Raw genomic sequence first — 20,656 nt, 5'->3', positions numbered from 1 at the left:
CACACTAAAAATAATCAAATTGTATACCTTTCAATGGGTGAGCTGAGTGGTATATGAAAACACTTCAATGCAGTTTCTTTTTTGTTTTTTTTTTTTTTTGGTGGGACTGGGGTTTGAACACAGAGCTTCGAGCTTGCAAAACAGGCACTCTACTGTTTGAGCCACGCCTCCAGTCCATTTTGCTCTAGTTATTTTGGAGATAGGGTCTAGCAAACTATTTGGCCAGGCTGGCCTCAAACCTCAACCCTCCTGATCTCAGCTTCCCAAGTAGCTAAGATTACAGGTGTGAGCCACCAGTGCCCAGCTCCAAAGGTATTTTTTAAATCTCAAAAACCTCAAAAGGAAAAAAGCTCCTCCACGGCACACCTTCAGATCTGTGCGCTGTGGGGCTTCGATCTGCTCTCCAGCTCCAAGTCAGAGAGAGAGAGAGAGAGAGAGAGAGGAGGCAGGCAGACAGGAGTGAAAGTGAGTGAAGTACACGGCTGGGGCCTCGGAGTAGACCCAGCACCTCCAGCGCCTCCAGTGTCTTCTGTACACATGCCCTGGGAGTGTTCAGGAGAAAAGTCTAAGATGGAGGGGAAAGAGATTTAACACAGTTCAAGACATTCAGAGGCACATGGCTGTCCTCTCCTTTCAAAGCAAATTCTTTATTGTCCAACCAATCAGCAAGTGTTAATGAAGCCCAGCACCATGCCAGGTACACTGTTACTAAGTATAAATACAAAAGTGTAGACAGACCCTGCCAACTTGAGGCATACAATCTAGTATTTTTCAGGAATTCCTCTGTGGTTAAAATCAAGTCTGGGCTTAGTTGCCAGTACTGCAATGAGCACTCTTTATAAAGTTAACATCTTAAAGAAAAAACATCACACCCCACATTTATCATGGCATGAAATTTTTTCCTAGTATAACTTCTTTGTGATCAATAAACAAGGTTTACTTTTGTGGAAATTCACTTTACCATCTTGAATCAAGGTTTGTTTTTTTTTTAAAGCAATTTTAAAAGGTTAAGTAGTGGAAGTGCTTAGGTACAAATGCAGCCAATAGTTGTCAGGGCAAAAGAGCTCTGGCTCTTTTGCCAGCTCATCTCCAGAGCATTCTATTATTTGCACGACAACACAGAGCACATTTCTAAACAGCTCCTAAGATGTTATTGCTGTCCACAGAGGAAGTCAGCGCTGTGGGGAATGGTCTAGACAAGAGATGCATTTCATAGCAACATTTAGCACCAACTTGGGGGCAACATCAGGGGTTGCCAGGAACTTCAACCCCCAAATTAACCTCTTGACTCTCTCAAACTCTCAAAACTCACAGGTATGTGGTTCTGGGAACAGAAAGTAACCAAAAGCATAAGGTGGACTAAGATAGCTGTACACAGTGACAACTCCACCCAGGAGCCAGCCTCCTGCTTCACGCATAGAACATTTAGCACAGAGCAAGGAAATGGGGGCAGCAGCCTGGGGATGGGGTGGACTGAAACCTGAGACAGTTATGCCACAACACAAAAGCAACTTCACCTCACTTCCTCCACCCACTCTGCTTCCACTGTGAGCACTGTAAGAGGTGCTGGAAAGTTTTCTAGTGGTACAGTCTTGATACTCCAATAAAAAAGATCACCAATTTCTTTAACTAAAGCATGTTAAACCAGGAAGTCTGGGCTAAAGAGGAACTTAAGAGGAAGGTTCCAGTCTGAACCTCTGCACACCTGTAGTGAGCAAGTACCTTTGTGCCTTGAGGATCATTTGTTTTAAAGCACTGAAAAGTGAGTTGCTAGCTTTGGCAAGATGGAAAAGAATGACCACTCATTCCTTCCTTTTTACAAAAGGACACCAAAGTCTAATGGGATTCCAGGCACCTAGGACCGCAATCACAACCTGTCCCCACTCCTGCTCTCCTGTTCCACCCTGAAGGCTCTCTGACTATCATGCACCAGGGAGCCTCAGCACAGATGATCTCCAAAGCTACTGAAATGGAAGATTTAAAATGTAACACTGGTTTTCTTAAAATGTAATACTGGTTTTTCTTGTAGTGTGTATAAGGCACGGTGTGAGAAAGCTGCCCCCACTCCCAGCCACACAGCCACTTGGGCTTCTCACATACACACACACACACGCACATGGAAGAGGCCAGCTGGTTTTGCCACATCGCACAGGGAATGGGTTGTTTCTGATCACTTCTGGTTTTTGAGCTGGTTGGAGAGCCAGTCCAGGCCTTCATATAGCCCATCCCCACTGGTGGCACAGGTGGCCTGAATGTACCAGTTTCTCTGGCGAAGGGAATGTAAGCCGAGCTTGTCCGTTATCTCTGCGGCGTTCATGGCATTAGGAAGATCCTTGAAAGAGAACGTGCGAAAGTGTGTCATCTCTGTCCATACAATGCAACAGTCTCCTTCTAATGTGTTTCAACCTAGTCTGCTCTCAGTGGCTCAGGCCAAAAACCCTGAAATCATTCTTAACTTTTTCTTTCTCTCAAGTCCACAGTCATGTCAGGAAATTCCAATGGCTCTACATCAAAATATATGCAGAACTGGACCACTTCTCACCACCTCTGCTCCTACCACCCTGATCCAACCCCACCATGGTTTCTCACCTGAGTTACCAAAATAACTTTTTTTTTGTGGGACTGGGGTTTAAACTCAGGGCTTTATGCTTGCTAGCAAGTGCTCTTAACCACTTGAGCCACTCTACTACTCCTGTTTTGTGTTGGGTATTTTTGAGATAGAGGCTCACTTTTGTTACCTAGGCTGGCTTTAACCTGTGATCCTCCTGATCTGTCTCCTGAGGAGCTAGAATTACAGGCATGAGCCAAGCACCCAGTTCCAAAATAACTTCTTTACTGGTCTCCTGGCTTCTGCTCTTGCCTACTAAAGCCTATTCTCAACCCCAGGAATCAGTGAAAGTCAGATTAAATCATTCTCCTACCAAAACTAAGCCACAACTCACTAGTCAGAGCCCTTTTGATGGCCTGCAAAGCCTCAGGGCACTGAGGCCCAGTTGCATCTCCTAATTAGCCTGCTCCATCTTTTCAATATAGTGCTCACCATATGTGACCACATTATAAAAGTTATTTAGTATGTTTAACATATATTATGTCTCCCTAACCAGAACATAAGCTTTACAAGTGCAGAAATAATTACCTTTTCTCTGATGCATCCCAAATGCCTAGCACACAGTAAGCTCAAACTAGATTTGGATTCATTAGCACTAAAGAATAAGGAAAATATAGATGTACTATGGAAAGAGGTTGAAGATACGCTAAGTGAAAAAGCAGGTTGCAAAGCAGAATATATAATGTGATCTCTGGAATTTAAATATAAATATGTCATATAATTGCTTGTATAAGTATAGAAAATTGTACCTCTGGAAAGATATAAGAAACTTAAGTGTTTTATTCTGAAGAGTAGAACTGGACTACTTCACTTGATATTCTGAACTGCTTTTCAAATTTATATCCTGAAAAATATGTTTTTATTATTAAAAACAAACTTATTGTTTTCTTTTTAAAAGTCCATTATGTTCACTTGCAAAACGCCTGACATCCAGCCTGAACAGTGGGGTAACAGCTGAGTGACTCATGATCCATCCACAGTGGAAAATAGGGTTTACAAGAGTGGGAGGACAAGAGAAAAGGTGTCTGATAAATTAGAAGTGAAAAATCAGGCTGCAGCACTGTCATAACAGTACAAGCTCAGTTATATAGCCATGTGTCCGTGGAAAGAAAGGGAGTAGGCCATTATGTAACAGCAGTCACCTCCCGCTGCCACAATTCCACCTTCTCTTTCGCGCTCTGTCCTGCTTAGATCCTGAGGCTGGACAGTTGCGCATCAGCCCTCTTCTCAGAAGTCTTTTAGTGCTGTATTTTTATGGGCAAACCCTTTTCCTCCCCAACAACAGGCCCCATAAGATCAATTTCATCTGTGCCCTTCCACCCCTACTCAGACTATCCCTAAAACTGCATGGCTCCCTTTCTCCCATCTCAGAGTCAACTTATAAGAGTCATGGGATTCTCAGTCCTTCTCCACAGTCACTCTGCTCTCTATTCTTCCACACTTACAACCTAACACATTGTACAATATTGGCTGACTGCCTCTCCTCCCACTAGAACGTAAACTCCATGAACACAGGGACTTTTGTCTGCTATGTACCCAAACCTAAAACAAAGCTGGAACTTAATGGATGCTCAATTGAGTGAGTGAATGAATATAAGTCATTCTAAAAAGGAAATGGGGGAGGGGTTAGATTCGGACTGGAGAGAAAGAAGTAGACATCTAATTTAAATAGCTATAGATTTAAGAGAGAAGGATCTGGCAGCAAATTTCAGTCCCAGTATTCAAAATGCCAACAACATACCTGCTTATTTACAAACACCAACAGAACTGCATCTCTGAGCTCATCTTCTGCTAACATTCTGGTTAGTTCTTCCCGGGCCTCATTGACTCGCTCTCGGTCATTACTGTCAACCACAAAAATCAGACCTGGAAAGAAATCCCAAGCACATTAGTAATGTGAGCCTGAAAAGAGCAGCTGTTTACACATCTGCACAGCTTCTCCCTACTCATGTGTGCGGTTTCATTGAAAGCAATCAATAGGAAAGGATATATAATCTCCAGAATAGGAAGTTTGCTGTAAACTCAATTCTCAGATCTCTTTCAGAAGGAACACAGCCCTTCACCAGATTAACAATAACAAGAGGACACAGAGAGGAGGTTAAGTGTAGTTCTTAGTACTTAATTTCCACATCAGAGGAAAAAAGGATTTTCAAAAACATGCAGTTTACTACAATAAACAGCATTCTAGGGCTGGTTCCCTAAAGTAAAGCTTAAAACAAAGGCCTAGGTGCAGGAGCTGTATTGGGAAGTGATCCCAGGGAGCAGCAAGGACTAAAACAGGGAAGGGGGGACAGCCAATATAAAAATGAGTGATCAGGTTGGCCACTCCTATGTGACCGGTGACTGACATTGTTGGACACTATTGAGGAAGACTTGCTTAACAGTAGTCCACATGACAATAACAATAACAACCACTTGGTATCTGGCTGATAGCAAGCCTTCTGAGACAAAAATGTGAAGTGATTGCTGAAAGGATCACTGGATCCTCGGCTGAATCACCAGTTGTAACGGTAGCTCAGTTTCTGAAACAGATGAGGGTGGTAACGAGCAGGCTCTCCTGGACATCAGTCAGAACATCTTGAGAACATTACACGGTCAGTGTTGGATCCCATACTCTAGAGTCCCTCCTTCTGGAAGGACTCAAAGAACCACCAGGATTGCAAAGGCATCAGACACCAGATGCTATTTACCTAAGAACCTAGCATCAGACTGACTACTTCTGAGAAGGAGATACATTTACACATGAATAGTAGACTATACTGTGTTTTTTAAGAGAATATATATATATATATATATATATACACACACATACATACACAAAATATATCTAGACAAATACACAAGAAATAAAACTGTTTATGGGAGGAAAACTAAGGAATGAGATCTGTGTACCCTTTTCTTACTTTTTAATTTTGAACCACATAGATATAATTGCCATACAACAAATTAAGCGAACTTCCATTCAAGGAGAAAAATCTTTCCGCATGGTCCAACTAATGGACCATTTTATGGATTCTGTACAATATATCAATTAAGAAAACACATAAACTTCAATCCATACAGGTGAAACCTATGCAGTTAAATGTCTTAATAGAGAGCTAAAGCATTCATTAAGCTCTATCACACTCAACACATTGATGAAGAAAACTTCAATTAAAAGGCAGCCTGACCTTAGGGAAGATGGCAGAAAAAACTGGGGCAGCATCCAAGACTACTCAAGGATGAGACATCTGGTTCAGCCAGAGACAAGTCCATTCTTCATCCATTCTTCAAACAGCACCCATTTGCTATTTCATGAACAGCCCAAATTACCCACACCACAGTCCTAGAATATAGCCAGTTCCCTGCCATCACTGCAGTAGTTACTGAAGTTCAGTAAAATTAGGCTTGTTTGAACAGAAGATTGAAGACAAAAAGGCACTTCAACTTGGTATCTGAATGTGCAAACTGAATAGAGGAGGAATCCTACCAGAAAACAACCAAGTGAAACTTCAATTCAGGCTTCTATCTGAGAGCCTACTGCCTCCCAAGCAGAACTAAGCACTCCGCAGATTTCACCTCATTTCAGCCCAGTGTGCAGGCAGTAGGCATCATCTCCATTTTAAGATAAGGAAATGGAAGTGGATGAGATGACCTAACTTTCCTGTTTCACAGCACAGCTCTGGTTCAAACCCACATGTTCTAGTTTTATTACAGATGAAGAATAGCAAGAGTTTGGTCAAGTCAGCAAATGCCAGTCTAAGATAAATGGGATCTCTGAGTATCAAAATATAGATGGAAATACAAAATATAAAAATCTAACCATCACCACAGAAGTTGCTAGGCTATTAAGTGGATTATCTGAAAATTAATAAAAAATGAAGCATTTTTCCTGCCTTCTTTATACAAACATATTTCAGGGAAACCAAATAACAGAGCTAAGCAACAGTCTTTAATGGACACTAAAGGCATCAAGCCAAGGATTGTGGGGGAACTTCACTGGGGAAAATTAGGCTAATCCCATCTGGATCCATTTGGCACCACTAAAAATGTGACAATCTGGTGATTGCCAGAGATCAGGGGAGAGGAGGATAAGGAGTGATTGTTTAAAGGATACTGAACTTCAGTTTTACAAGATGAAAAGATGGTGGTCATGACTGTACTACATTATGAATGAATTTAACACCACTAAACTATACACTTAAACTATACACTTAAAAATAGTTATGATGGTAAATTTCATGTTGTGTATTTTACCACAAAAAACAAAACAAAACAAAAAGCAATACAGTTACCCAGCAATTCCTAGGTTAAACCCAAAAGAACTGAAAACAAATACTAGGCGCAAAAACTCACACCTGCAATCCTATTATTCTGGAGGAAGAGACTGGGACTTTTCCAGTTGGAGGCAGCCCAGGCAAAAAGTTTGCAAGACCCCATCTCAACCAATAGAAAGCTGGGTGTGGTGGCATGCACATGTTGTCCCAGCTACACAGGGAGTATAAACAGGACCATATGAGAGACCCTACTTGAAAAATAGCTAAAGCAAAAAGGACTTGGAGCATGGCTCAAGTTGTAGAGCCCCCACCTAGCAAGTGTAAGGCCCTGAATTCAGACCCTAGTATCCCCCCCCACAAAAAAAAGAACTGAAAACACAGACTCATATACACTTGCATATGAAGAGTCAAAGATCATTATTCAAAAAAGCTAAATGAAAAAGGTAACCGAAGTGTCTACCAATAAATAAAATGTATCTCCAAACAAAAAAATCTTCAGTCATGAAGGAAATGAAGTTCATGCTACAACATGAATGAACCCTGAAAACACACCATGCTAAGTGAAAGAAGCCAGATACCCAGGCACAAGAGGTACTATTAAGTGACTATACTCATGAAATATCAAGAATAGGCAAATTTATAGAAAACAGAATAAAGGTTATTGGGGGCAGGGGTAGGAGGATGGCAGCTACTGCTTGATGGGTATGGAGTTTCTGCTGGGGCCATGGACAGACTCTGGGAATGGCTAGTGGTGACAGCTGCAAAACTCTGTGAATGTATCCAATGCCACCAAACTGCACATTTAGCTATGGGTAAAACGATGAAATTTTTTGTTATGTGTATTTTACCATGATAAAAGGTTTGGTTTTTTTTTAAAGAAAAAATATTTCTGAAGTGTGATAGCCAAACTATTAGCATGTAGTATAACAGGATGCACACTTATGAAGTGTTCTTGTCCTCAAATGGACCAGAATCTAATCACACCTCTACAACATGCTAACAGATTATAGGAAATACACACAAGTAAAATGGTACCATGACAAAGTCATCAGCCACATTCAAAATGGGAGGTACACATTTAACCAAAAAACATGGGACTGAAAAGAGTGGGAAAGTGTTGTAGAATAAGAGACTGAAGTGACGGATTGATGATGCAGTATGTGAACTCTGATCCTGATGCAAACAAGCAAATGCAGAAACTCTACATTTAACACAAATGGGGAAAGCTGAGTAAAGACTGGAAGTATTATAATGCATGGAGACTATGTTTTGAAAAACAATGAAGGCCAGGCACCAGTAGCTCATACCTGTTTAATCCAAGCTACTTGGAAGGCTGGGATCAGGATGATCACAGTTTGAAGCCAGCCTGGGCAAGGAGTTTGAGATCCCATTTCTACCAATAGTTGGAAATGGGGGTGCACACATGTCATCCCAGTGACACTGGGAAACCTAAAATAGGAGGATCATGGTCCAGGGCAGCTTGGGCAAAAAGCAAGATCCTATCACCAAAATAACCAGAGCAAAAAAGGCTGGAGGTGTAGCTAAAGTGGTAGAGCACCTGCCTCCCAAGTGTAAAGCCCTGAGTCCACACCCAGTACTGCCAAAAAAAAAAAAAAAGAAGAAGAAGAAAAAGAAAAGGAGAACAAAAAACGATGGGGAAGGGGGAGTTGGGGACGTAGCTCAGTGGTGGAGTGGTACGGTACTTGCCTAGTCACAGTCATGTGAGGCCTTGGGATCAACTCCCATCACTAAAAAACAAAACCAAACCAAATGAGAGAACTGCCTATGTGTTAGAAATGAGCACGGAAAGATACAGGACTGAAAGGCCTCACACCTGGGGCAGAGTTGGTAACTATGGGTGCACAGGGTACATTATGTTATCTTCTCCATCTTTGCATTAAACTTCCCACCAAGAAAAGCTTTTAAACTGCACTGTTCTGAGGAAAGACATTCTAGAAGTTTCAGGCTGAGAAGATAACTGTGAAGAGTTAAATGCCAAAGGTAAGAGCTAAACAATGCCACTAGACGTGAAGGGGCGGTTAACTCAGGCATTTCATCTGTGTTAGTCTTTACCACCAAACATATGTGACAAAAACCCTTCAGCAGCAAAACTCATACACTCCAAGTAAGTTCTAAAATGGGTAACTTTACAAGCCATATGGTAACAATTCTACATGAGAATCAGGGTACAATAAACATGTGAACAGTTATGACTATCTTAGTAGCTAATACTCAGGAAGGTATCATTTATCCAAAACAAAGCCAATGAAAAGACTCAAATAGAGTAATGGATGAGTTCATTAAAACCCATCCTTTTAAAAAGCCAATTGGCTGAGTGCAGTAGCCCACACTCTCTGCTACTTGGGAGGTAGAAATAGGATTGTGGTTTGAGGCCAGCCTGTACAAAAAAAATAGTTAGTGAGACCCTCAACCCAAAGAACAAACCAGGTTATGTCTGGGATTACTGTGCCTGTTTATGCACATATAGAACAGGAGGGGAGCGGGGTAGGACTGTAGCCACACAGATGCCAGATTTGGGATTCTGGGTTCCAGTCATCCTTGTTCTTCTCATTCCAGATGTGTGATTTTTAGACATTTTCAACAGGTTCAAAATTGTTGACTGAATTCAAATGCTTCAAAAACTGGCACTTAATCTAAGGCATCTGTATTTCTCAATTAGCTGGAAGATGAAATTTATCAAGATAACCATTTTCTAACCATTCTGGATTAAGAGGAGTTAAAGCCCAAGTCTTTTTGCTAGGACCATGTTTCAAAGACACCTCCCCTAAAAGAGTAAGGAGGCCAACAGAAGAGAGGGAATGACTCACAGTCCAAATACAGCAGAGCACCACCAGGCACACACCTTTAGACACACTTAATGTGCCCAGTTCCAATCTTTACCTTGGGTGTTCTGGAAATAATGTCGCCACAAAGGTCTGATTTTGTCCTGGCCACCAACATCCCAAACTGTGAAGCTGATGTTTTTATATTCTACTGTCTCCACATTGAAGCCTAAGTTGGAAAGATGGAGAAAACTTTTAGTTATTTTTGCTGGTTGAACAATTCAAAACAATTTCAACTGATATTTGAAAAGCACTTTTAACTTAGTATGTTAGTCAAAGATCTATACCTTTCAAAGAGAAAGTGCTGGCTTATTCTACCATTCATTGTGCCTGGGGGCCTTAAACCTTCTCTATTCCAATCTCCAACCACCCAGCTCCCCTTTCTCTTAGCAGAAGACCTGACAGTACACTTCACAGCAAAGAGAAGGCATCTATGGAATATAAAAAGTCCCATGTTCACCCACAGTTTTCTTCCTCCACCTTGGAACAATGGAAGGGAGCAACCACTTCATGCCAATTCCTTCCGTCTATGTGCTGGATCACCCACTGAACCACCCAATTCAGAGACTGCCCAGAACCTTTCACTACTGCTATTCTCTCCCTCCTCCTAGTATCTCCAACCTGTCCTCCATGCCTAGCTCTGCTCTACCATGTTGCGTACCTGGTCTCACTGGGGTCAGCCAACAATCATTGTGTCAACAAATCCAATATATACTTCTTAGTTGTTATGTAATTTGATTTTCTATCTGATTCTACTGCTCATTCCTTCTCTGAAACCCTCCCATGGCTTCCCATTTCTTTCTGTCTTCAACTTCTCAGTCTCTCCTGATGATGGATTCCCATGATTCTGTTCTGCCCCATCCATTCTCTTCCCACACCCCTCCCTAGGCAACCTCACTCACCCTCAAGGCTTCGTTACCATCTTTGTACTAACAATTTTCAGATATATATTTTCTGACCCAGACCTCTGTCCGGAACTTCAGGCTCATAATCCAACATCTACAGGTAGATGTCTCCCATCCCCCCAAGTAAGGCATTTTATCAAAAATGGATCTTAACATCCCTGTCCCTTCAACCCACTCTTCTACTAGTTATCCCCACTAGCAGAATACAGCTATAGAAGGAAGCCCAGGCAACTCAGAGGAGGCATGCCTAAGAATAATGCTTAAATCAAGATCAAGAGAATGAGCTGGCATTCACAAGATAAAGGGGGGAGGGAAGACTAGCAGAATGGCTCAACTGGTAGAGCACCTGCATAGCAAGTGTGAGGCCCTGAGTTCAAACCCCAGTACTGCCCACCCCCAAAAAATTACAAATTAAAGGAGAGAGGAAATAAGGATGATGTTAATACAGATCACTACTGAACTTTAAAAATTAGTTAGTATTCTATCACAGCTATATTTTTAATTAATTTTCATTGGGATGCTTAGGTTATTTTCAGTTGCTTTTGTAAATAATGCCAAAGTAAACATCTTTCCCATTTTTGCCGACATGTACTTTATTTCCTTGCAGTAATTCCTGGAGGAGGGCTGGTTAAAACAAATGTGTATTTGAAATGTGTACACAGGTTGCCAGACTGTTCTCCAAAAAATGGTGTGCCACCAACAATAAAATGTATTCTTGCTTTCTGGAAATCTGCCAATCTGATAGGGGAAAAACACTAACTTTTATAAGAATTTTCTTTATTGTAAGTGGATATATTTAAATGCCCCACCCTTTTGTATTTGTGCTTCTGTGACGTGTTCAGTTGTTTTTCTGTTGGGATATCTACACTGTGGGTCAGGAGTGACTCTTGTCATGTGTTTATTTCCAGTTGACAATTTTCCTTTCAACCTCATTTTTTTAATTTTGTCACAGGGAAGTTTAAAATTATTAGGGAGACAAATAACATCTTCAGAAGTCTTCCCCACTTAAAGATCATAAAAGTATTTGCCAGTATTTTCTCCTGCTAATTTTACAGGGGTTTAGCACTGGAGGTGTGGCTCAAGCAGTAGAGCACTTGCTTTGCAAGCATGAAGCCAATTTCAAACCCCAGTCATCCCAAAAGAGAAAAAGCATCCTAATTTTATGAGATTTAAATTTTTCATTTTATAGAGCAAATATTCTATCCATGTAGAGTTAATTCTGCAGCTAAAAATACAGTAGGGATTTGGCTAAAATTTTTCAAATGGCAGACCAGTGCCACTGTTCATAACATTTTCTATGATGAAAGAGATGGTCTGTGTGTGCACTGTCTACTATGGTAGCCAGAACCACAAACAGCTTTTGAGTACTTAAAACTTAAAATGTGACAAGTGCCAGGCACTAGTGGCTCACGCCTACAGTTCTAGCTACTCAGGAGGCAGAGATCAGGAGGATCAAGGTACAAAGCACAAAGAGTTCTCAAGACCCTCTCTTGAAAACACCCAACACACACACAAAAAAGGGGCTGGAGGAGTGGCTCAAGTGATAAGAGTGTCTGCCTAGCAAGCATGAGCCCTGAGTTCAAACTCCAGTACCATAAAAAAAAAGTAACAAGTGTAACTGAGGAACTATACTTTTGATTGTATTTAACTTTAATTAAACTTAAATGCCACATATGGCTATGACTCATGGCTGTGTACTGGACTTCACAGGGGCAGACAGTTACCTTTTCTATGCTGGTTTGAAATACCTTACCATATAGTAAATTCTCAATGGTATGTGTATCTTTTTCTGAACCATTTCCTGATGTAGTCATTTGAACTCTAAGCAAGTGATATAGGGCTTGGTCATAGCTTTAGAAGTAACTCATTACTCATTTTCAGAGATTTCCTAGTTAGGCTTACTTGCTTATTCCTCCAGATTAAATTTAAGGTAACTTCACTAGGTTTCCTGCTCTACCACCCTCACCCACAGTGAAGAATGGCATTGAATTTATATACTTGTTCAGCAAGAATTTAGCTTGTGGTGTAATGAGTGTCTCTTTCTAAAATAAGACATAGCTGGAACTGAGGTTTGGTAGGTGAGCAGGTCTGAGTGGCTGTGGGCCTTGGCAGTTAGATCTGGGATTTGGGCTGTGGAAAGTCAAGGAAAGATCTATCTTCCCCTCTTGCTTCCTCCATTCCTTCCTTCCTTCTTTTTTTTTTTTTTTTTGAGATGGGGTCTTGCCATGTACCTCAGACTAGCCTAGACTTGCAATTCTCCTGCCTCAGCCTTCCAAGAGCTGGGGTTACAAGCATGAGCCACCATGCTTGGGTTTTTTTTTAATTTAAAATATTTTGAACATACTTAAGTGTCTGGAAAAGTGATACACATTATTACCATGTTATGTGTTCTTCACAGGTATGAAGAACATACCTGATCACAGCATGGTGAATGGCTGGAGAGAAGTGTGGTTTCAGGGGATTGTTAAGGCTGTTTCAGTTACTGAGGCTAGAAATGATGGTCTCTTGGTTAGGGTGACTATTAGAAATTTAGAAAGCTGTACTGATACAGTTTGGTAATGAGACTCTGGGGGTGAAAGAACTGGAAGTGTGGGATGCTCCCAGGTATTCAGCTTCCTCAATGGATGGCAGCAGTCTTCCATGAGGACAAGTCTTAAGCACTTGTCAAATCTCTGCTGAATTACATTTGCTGATTTCCCACTGGACAAAGCAAGTCATAAAGCCAAGCTCAGCATTACTGTGGAAGGGGACTTCACTCAAGGGCATGGACACTGAGGGGCATAATTCATTGGGGGGGGCCAACAGTTTAACAATCTACCACAGAATCAGGATTCAATTCAACTAACCAAATACTGGACACCTAACATGGGCCAGGCATTTTACTAAATGCTGGGGACAACCATGATCCCCACTCTTATTTACACTGTTAGGAAGACAAACTGAACAAGAGACTATAAATGTACTGAGAGTCACTACGAACTTCAGACTGCTATGGAAACTTAGAATAGGGAAAAACTGGTCTAAGGGGTCAGGAAAGGCGCCTCTCAGAAATAATGTTTAAACTGAGACCAAAAGAATGAGCTGAAAAATGTTGTACTTCCATCAGAGCTAATTAATCAGAATCTGCCATTTTTCCACATTAAGATATAGAAAGATAGACTGATTGACAGATAAGATAGATGCCAGGCGCTGGTGGTTCACACCTCCAATCCTAACAGAAATCAGGAAGATCACAGTTTGAAGTCAGCCAGGGCAAACAGTTTGAGAGACCCTATTTAAAAAATTTCAACACAAAAAAGGGCTGGCTGAATGGCTCAAATAGAAGAGCGTCTACCTAGCAAGCATGAAGCCCTGACTTCAAACCCCAGTACTGCCAAAAAAAAATCGCGTAAGATTCTGGATCAGATATTTAGTGGTAGCCAGCCTGCCTAGCAAGCACAAGGCCCAGAGTTCAATCCCCAGGACTGAAAAAAAAAAAAAACACAAAACAATGAGCTGGCATTCACTAGGTAAAGGCGAAGGGCAAAGGAAGGCAGGAAAACATTCCAGAGAGGAAATGACACAGAAAGTGAACCAAACATATTGTCTAATGCAAGCTAAGCTAGAAAACAGCACGCATATAATTTTACAAATATACCAAAATCTTAATGGTAGAACATTTTTAAAACCCATTTCTGTTTTTCTATATGATCATAGAAGCATGTATAATTTTTGTAATTAGAGAAATTCAAACAAACATGCTACTTTCATTTTGGACTAACACACTTTCAAACTGTTTGTGTGAACATTCTCATCAGTTTCTGCCTTCTTCAAATATTGCAATCTCTGAAGTGAGTGCCCAATATGAAGGTTGGTCCTTTGGCTCCTGTGCCCATTCACATACCATCCTGCGGAGTATAACACACTCAGGAGTATGGTTCTCCAGGCAGTTCACAAGGTAAAGATTAAGTTCTGTCAAAACTGTCTTTGCAAATCTCTTACAGAGCCCAGAAAACAAAGTGCTGGTTCCCAGTAAGACCACTACTGCCAAACTGTCAAGTTTCTTCAGTTGGACATCATCTCGAGTAGTTAGTTTACACCAGAGTGAAGAGAACTCACGCTCCATCTTTAATCCTGGGAGCACATTTGAAGGTGAGAGACACTCCCGAGAGAGGCCAGCTAGAACTGAGGCTGACCAAAAGGCAGTACCAGCTCCCAGCTCAGGCCAGCACCAGAATCCACACTGAGAGGAACAGAGGGCTGAACTCTCCTCACTGTTTTAATTGTTACTGTCTTCTTCTTCTTTGCCAAGCAAAGGGAGCTAAACTTGCTTAACCTAAATATGTTTGCATGACGACACTGTAAGCCAAGGAATGTGCTACAAATGCTGAGGGAGCTTTTGGCCACAAAAAGTTCATGCTTTCAGCTGGGCACCACTGGCTCATGCCTATAATCCTAGCTACTTGGGAAGCTAAGATAAGAAGGATCGAGGTTAAGAGGCTAGCCCTGGCAAACAGTTCGCAAGACCTCTTCTCCAAAATAACCAAAGCAAAATGGACTGGAGGTGTAGCTCAAACAGGAAAGTGCCTGCTTTGCAAGTGTAAAGCCCTGAGTTCAAAACCCCAGTCGTTCCCCCCCCACACACACACACACATAAAAAGTTTATCCTCTTGGATCAGGCAAGGTTTAAAAAAAAACCAGTAAAACAGAAGCACATAAAAGTATAACACACTAAACTGTACGGTGGACCTGCCACAGGTCACTGACATACCTATTGTAGGGATGGTGGTCACAATCTCTCCCAGCTTCAATTTATACAGGATGGTGGTTTTTCCAGCGGCATCCAAACCCACCATGAGAATCCGCATTTCCTTTTTCCCAAACAGACTTTTAAACAGCTTTTCAAAAACGTTCCCCATTGGGATTGACTTCTGTAACTTCAATGAATAGAAAAGTCAAATAATTATTCTTTACTGAGATACAAAAGCAACATACATAAGATACGCATTGTAATTAGAGGTGGTTCCTAGATAAAGTTAAAACAATGTGAAGAACCATTTGACCAATAAGGAAGAGTCTTGGTTTCAAGGGGAAACTCAACTAAGTCTTTTGATGCCCTGCTAGAAAATTCTGTTTCCACTGCAGCATCCAAGTGGGATGTGCAGAAGCACATCTCAATGCCACACTCAGGTGGCAACTTTTAGTCACATTAGGCACAGAAACAATGCCACAGCACACACATCTAAACCTTGTTCTAAACTCTCTTGAAATGAGAACTTATAAAGCAGACACATAATATGAAGCAAAATCTTTAAGGCAGGTGAAATAATGCTATCACGTGGAAATGATGGTTGCCTTTGGCAAGAAGACACAAAAATACCCAGAAACAAACCTAAGAAATTTCAGAGTTGAGGAAACCCAGCACCGGGAAAGTACATCTGAAGGAGATCTTAAGCAGGCAAAGAGTTAAGAAGAGCCCTTGGAATCCAGTGTGTTATGGGGCGACCATCACCTTCCTCTTAACCAGAAATGAAAACTTTTCACTGAAGTAGAATTTACAGAGATCAAACATGACTTTAAAGTTCAATGGATTTTCATGAACCAAACACACACCTATGTGGCTACCAGACCAGATTCTCCTTGTGCCCCTCCCAGTAACTACTCCCTAAAGGGGTAATTAATTACTTTACCGACATCCAACTGCATAAATGTTCCACATTTTATTTTTCAGAAGAGTGGCAGTAGGTTATAGACAGGAAGGCAACAGTAAAGTCAGATTAGCTTTGCAGAAATTTACAGGCTTTTTCCTTTTAACAGATCAGCCTACTTGAATTATGAGCTTATCATTCCAATGAAAGACTCAAAAATAAGTACCATGTCTAACACTTCTAACAAGCTCTTGGAACTCGATAAAGACTGGCCAAAAAAGAAAAAGACATCTGTAGTCTAGAAACTACGATTTTCCTTTTAAATTGCTAACCAAGGAAAGTTTTACTGGGGAGGAAAGAATGTAACAAGGATAGCCAAGCACTTATTCATCCGGACCCTAGTGACCTCGGAGGGGAGGTCACCGGATTCCCAGAGGCCCCACCTCTGAAATCCAAGTTTCCTACAATAGATTAATACATGGTTCCGTCCTAAGTACACACCACTTCCTTCTGCGAGGATAGATGGCTAGGACAGAATTTCTCCTATATACACATGAGGAACAGGTGACCAGAGGATGATCGCTTGAACCATTCCTACAAGGTTCATTATAGGTCTAAAATGGCCCAGTGCATTCAAAATCTTGCTGGGCGACAAAACTAGAGATTCCATTCCTTTGTTTCCGGTAAAAGGCCAGTCTCACAAACTGGAGGACGGAAGGGATTGACCGCTTCGAGGCCCCTGGAAGCGGCAATGTCCGGTCCCCGGCCAAGCGCACGCCGCTGTCCTTGCTCCCTTTCCTCGTCTTCCCAAGTCCCGTGCGAGAAGTCCTAGGCCCCAGGTTCCGCTAGAACTGAATAAGAAGCCACCAGCTCCAGGGCCCCTCTGGCATTGTTCCCAAATGTTCATGGGGAAGAAAGCACGGCGAGACCTCAAGGGCACAAACGACAGCGGGGGCCAAGGTGAGCGTGTGCGCGGCTGCCGGGTACGCGCGCCCAGGGACCCGGACAAGCCGCAGAGTGCCCTTCCCGCCCGGGCCACCAGGCCGCTCCCCATCAACCTGTGGACCCTCGGGAAAGCGGAGGGTCACGCTGACGGAGCTAGCCAAGCCATCTCTCGGGTCCCGCTTGCCCTGCCCCACGGAGGACGGGGGAGGGACAGCGAGCCCAACCCCTTTTCGCAGGCCACCGCCTCTCACCAGTTTCCCGCCTGCTAACGGACCGGAAGTCCAGCCGGGCCTTAAGTGCCGCTGTCCCTTCCTTCCAAGCCCAAGACTCACCTGCCACCCCTCTGAACACCGATTTAGACACTGTTAACGACAGCACTACCAACAAACACTGCCTTTAGGATTTCGGCTCCTCTCAGCAAAATGGCGACTGTCCGGGGGCGGGAATAGCAACCAGCCAATCACTCACTGTCTCTTGAAGCCTTTACACCAATAACGTCAAAGTTGCGTGAGTGACGACAGATTTGACCAATGCGAAGGACAATAAGGGCTAGGTCAGGAAGGGGCCCGCCCCCCGCGACCTAGGCGACGGCAACACGCTCTGGAAACGCCGGGTTGATCTTCCAATGAGAGCTCACCGCCTCTCGGTGAGCCGCGCCCACATGCCCCACCCCGATGCCGCGTGCGGCCAATCAGAAAAGCAAAAGCATTTCCGATTTGCACCGCCAATAAACTCGGAAAAAAAAATCTCAAAGATTGAACTAATCCCGGGAGCATTCGGGCCAACCCGGAGCGGGCATGTGGGCGGGGCCAGGGTCGTAGTGATATTTAAGGAAATTGGCCCGGGTTGAGCTAAAAGTAGAAACTAGTTTGAGGCAGTGTTCCGGGTAGTAAACACCCAGACAACACCGGTGCCGAAATTAGGCATAAAGAAGAGTTATTCGGTCTCAAACTAGACTGCTGCCCTTCCTATAAACAGAATTTCACCGCTTGGGGGAAATTCAGCCAACTGTACCTTCCAGACGTCCTAGAGCCACAGTCTCTTCTTGAGCAAGCTTTTTCATTTCTTGAGAAAGGTTTTCAATAACTCAGTCCCCTAAATGTCAACTTGTTCAGCTAAAAAGGTTACAAAGGCACATATAATGTGTGCCAAGAACTACGTCAAGGACTTTATCTGCGTGATCATAGTGTCCCACGAATTAGAAAGTATCACTCTCATCTTACAAAAAGGAAAATTAAGTAGCCTAGCAGAAATTCAAGCCTGGATGTGTCTGACATCTTAATGTCTTTAATCAAATAGTTTCTCTTCTGGTTATAGTAATTACACATATGAAGGTAAATATATAAAGGTACATATAAGTTTTTCTACTTGACTCCTTAAAAATTAAAGAATATTTTTCTATTATATACGTATAGTATATAGTCATTTGTTAAAGTACATGGAATAAAGGCACCCGCAAACCCTCCCCCCACACACACCCACACATAAAGAGAAGGAAGAGGAGAAAGGGGAGGTTGGAAAAGGAAATGTCAGCCACCATCCAAAGGTACTGTTACCATTTTAGTTAATGTCTCTCTCTGGCCATTTTTCTATGTAAATTTTAAATAGATTCTGAGCACATATAGTTTTGTCTTTTCCCATTTATTTTGACTTGAGCATTTCCCACGTTGTTTGACATTTTCTTAAGCATCATTTGTAATAGATGCATGGTACTCTATTGTGTGAATGTACCCTAATTTGTTTAACTTTCATGTAGTTCAACATTTAAGTTGTTTCTAAGCTTTTCTATTATGAATAATGTTGCAGTGAACATATTTTTTCTTCCGTATTTGTCACTATTTTTTAAGGAAGGAGTTCCAAAATTATAATTACTAGTTTAAGGCTCTTGATACATACTACATTGCCAAATTGTTTTCTGAGTAAATTCTAAAAGTTATATGCAAGGCAAGGTTCAGTGGCTTATGCTTACAATCCCAGCTACTTCGGAGGTAGAGATCAGGAGGATTGAGATTCAAGTCTAGCATGGTCAAAAGGTTAATGAGACCACATCTCAACAAATACTCTGGGCATGGTGGTTCACATCTGTAACCCAAGCTATTTGAAGTTATATATAGGAGGATCTTGGTCTGAAACTGGCTCTGAACAAAAAATCAAGACCCTATCCAGAAAACAACTCAAGCAAAAAAGGCTGGGTGTGTGGCTCAGGGTGTAGAATGCCTGCCTAGCAAGCATGAGGCCTTGAGTTCAAACTCCATTACAACCAAAAAGTTTTTTTAAGTTGCACATTTAATAACTCAGTGAAAGCCATGCTTACTTCATCATTGGTGGCACTGGGGTTTGAACTCAGGACGTCATACTTGCTAGACAGGTGTTCTACCACTTGAGCCATTCCACCATCTTTTTAAAAATAGGTTTTCATTGAGGAAAAGGAACTTTCAGTCATTGCTGATGGCAAAACAAAATGGAATCTACTTTGGAAGATCGTTTGCTGCTGGGCATGGTGTGGTCTGCCTGTAGTTCCAGCACTTGGGAGGCTGAGTCAGGAGGATCTGGGGTTCAAAGCCTAATGAAAATTATGGGTTTTGATAAGGGCTTCATAGTGAGATCCTGTCTCAAAGAAAAAAAAATACTAAAACTTACCATACTTTTACCAAAAAGAGTTAAGCAATCCATGTATTTGACTTCTATGAAAAAAAAAAACAAGAGTTGAGTAAGAGTCAGGCATAAGTAAAATTTATGTCCACACAAAAACTTGTGCATGGATGTTTATAGTATCTTTATTCACAATTGCTAAAACTCAACCTTGATAAACTGTAGGACATCCAGTCAATGCAATTTTATTCAGCACTCGAAAGAATGAGCTCTGAAGCCATGAAGAGACATGGAAGAACCTTCAAAGCACATTCCTAAGTGGATGAAGCCAGTCTGAAAAGGTGATATACTATGTCACTACAAGTCTATGACATTCTGGGGAAGGCAAAACTGCAAAGACAGTCAAAAAGCTGACAGTTTCAAGAGGATAGTAGAGAAGGAGGGGTGAATAGGTGGAACACAGAGCATTTTATTAAGGAAGTAAATCTATTCTGATTAAGAATAATAATGGCTACATGGTATTCTACATTTGTCTAAACCCAGGAAATGTACAAACCAAGAGTGAGTTCTAATGAAAACTATGGACTATAAGTGATGGCACTGTGACAGTGTCGTTCATCAGTCACAACAAAGGTACCAGGATAAGGCAATGATATGGTACATGGATTAGCTCTATACATTCCTCTCAATTTGCTGTGAACTTAAAATACTATTTAAAAAAAAAGAGCCTAAAAAAAGGTTGGTTTTTGATAAGGTGTTTTTCTAATTTATCAACCAAAACCAAAATCTCATAGTTTTAATTTTTACTACTTTGATTGCCTGGTTTTTTTTTCTAAATATTTACTAGTATTTATTTCATCTATTACAAGTGATGAATCAT

At 41.7% G+C, this 20,656-nt stretch overlaps 1 protein-coding gene across 4 annotated transcripts; it reads right to left on the bottom strand.

Moving 5' to 3' along the window:
• Positions 1-1,084: 1,084 nt before the first annotated feature.
• LOC109684810 (ADP-ribosylation factor 2) lies at positions 1,085-17,665 on the bottom strand. Of its 4 annotated transcripts, none has more exons than XM_020161370.2 (5): positions 17,517-17,665; positions 15,363-15,528; positions 9,766-9,876; positions 4,350-4,474; positions 1,085-2,332 (listed from the first exon to the last, which is right to left on the bottom strand). In XM_020161370.2, the coding sequence occupies exons 2-5, from the start codon at positions 15,508-15,510 to the stop codon at positions 2,171-2,173; spliced, it is 546 nt and encodes a 181-aa protein (XP_020016959.1). In that variant the 5' UTR covers positions 15,511-15,528; positions 17,517-17,665; the 3' UTR covers positions 1,085-2,170. The 4 variants fall into 4 exon arrangements, with proteins under 4 accessions (XP_020016959.1, XP_020016960.1, XP_073901916.1 ...); XM_020161371.2 differs by having other exon boundaries at positions 15,363-15,522; positions 17,517-17,636; XM_074045815.1 differs by lacking the exon at positions 17,517-17,665 and adding an exon at positions 17,436-17,459.
• Positions 17,666-20,656: the final 2,991 nt, after the last annotated feature.

Source organism: Castor canadensis, chromosome 11 (assembly GCF_047511655.1).
Source record: "Castor canadensis chromosome 11, mCasCan1.hap1v2, whole genome shotgun sequence".
Classification (NCBI taxonomy): Eukaryota; Metazoa; Chordata; class Mammalia; order Rodentia; family Castoridae; genus Castor; species Castor canadensis.
The sequence above is the reverse complement of the archived record's forward strand: the minus strand, read 5'-3'. Positions and strand labels throughout refer to the sequence as shown.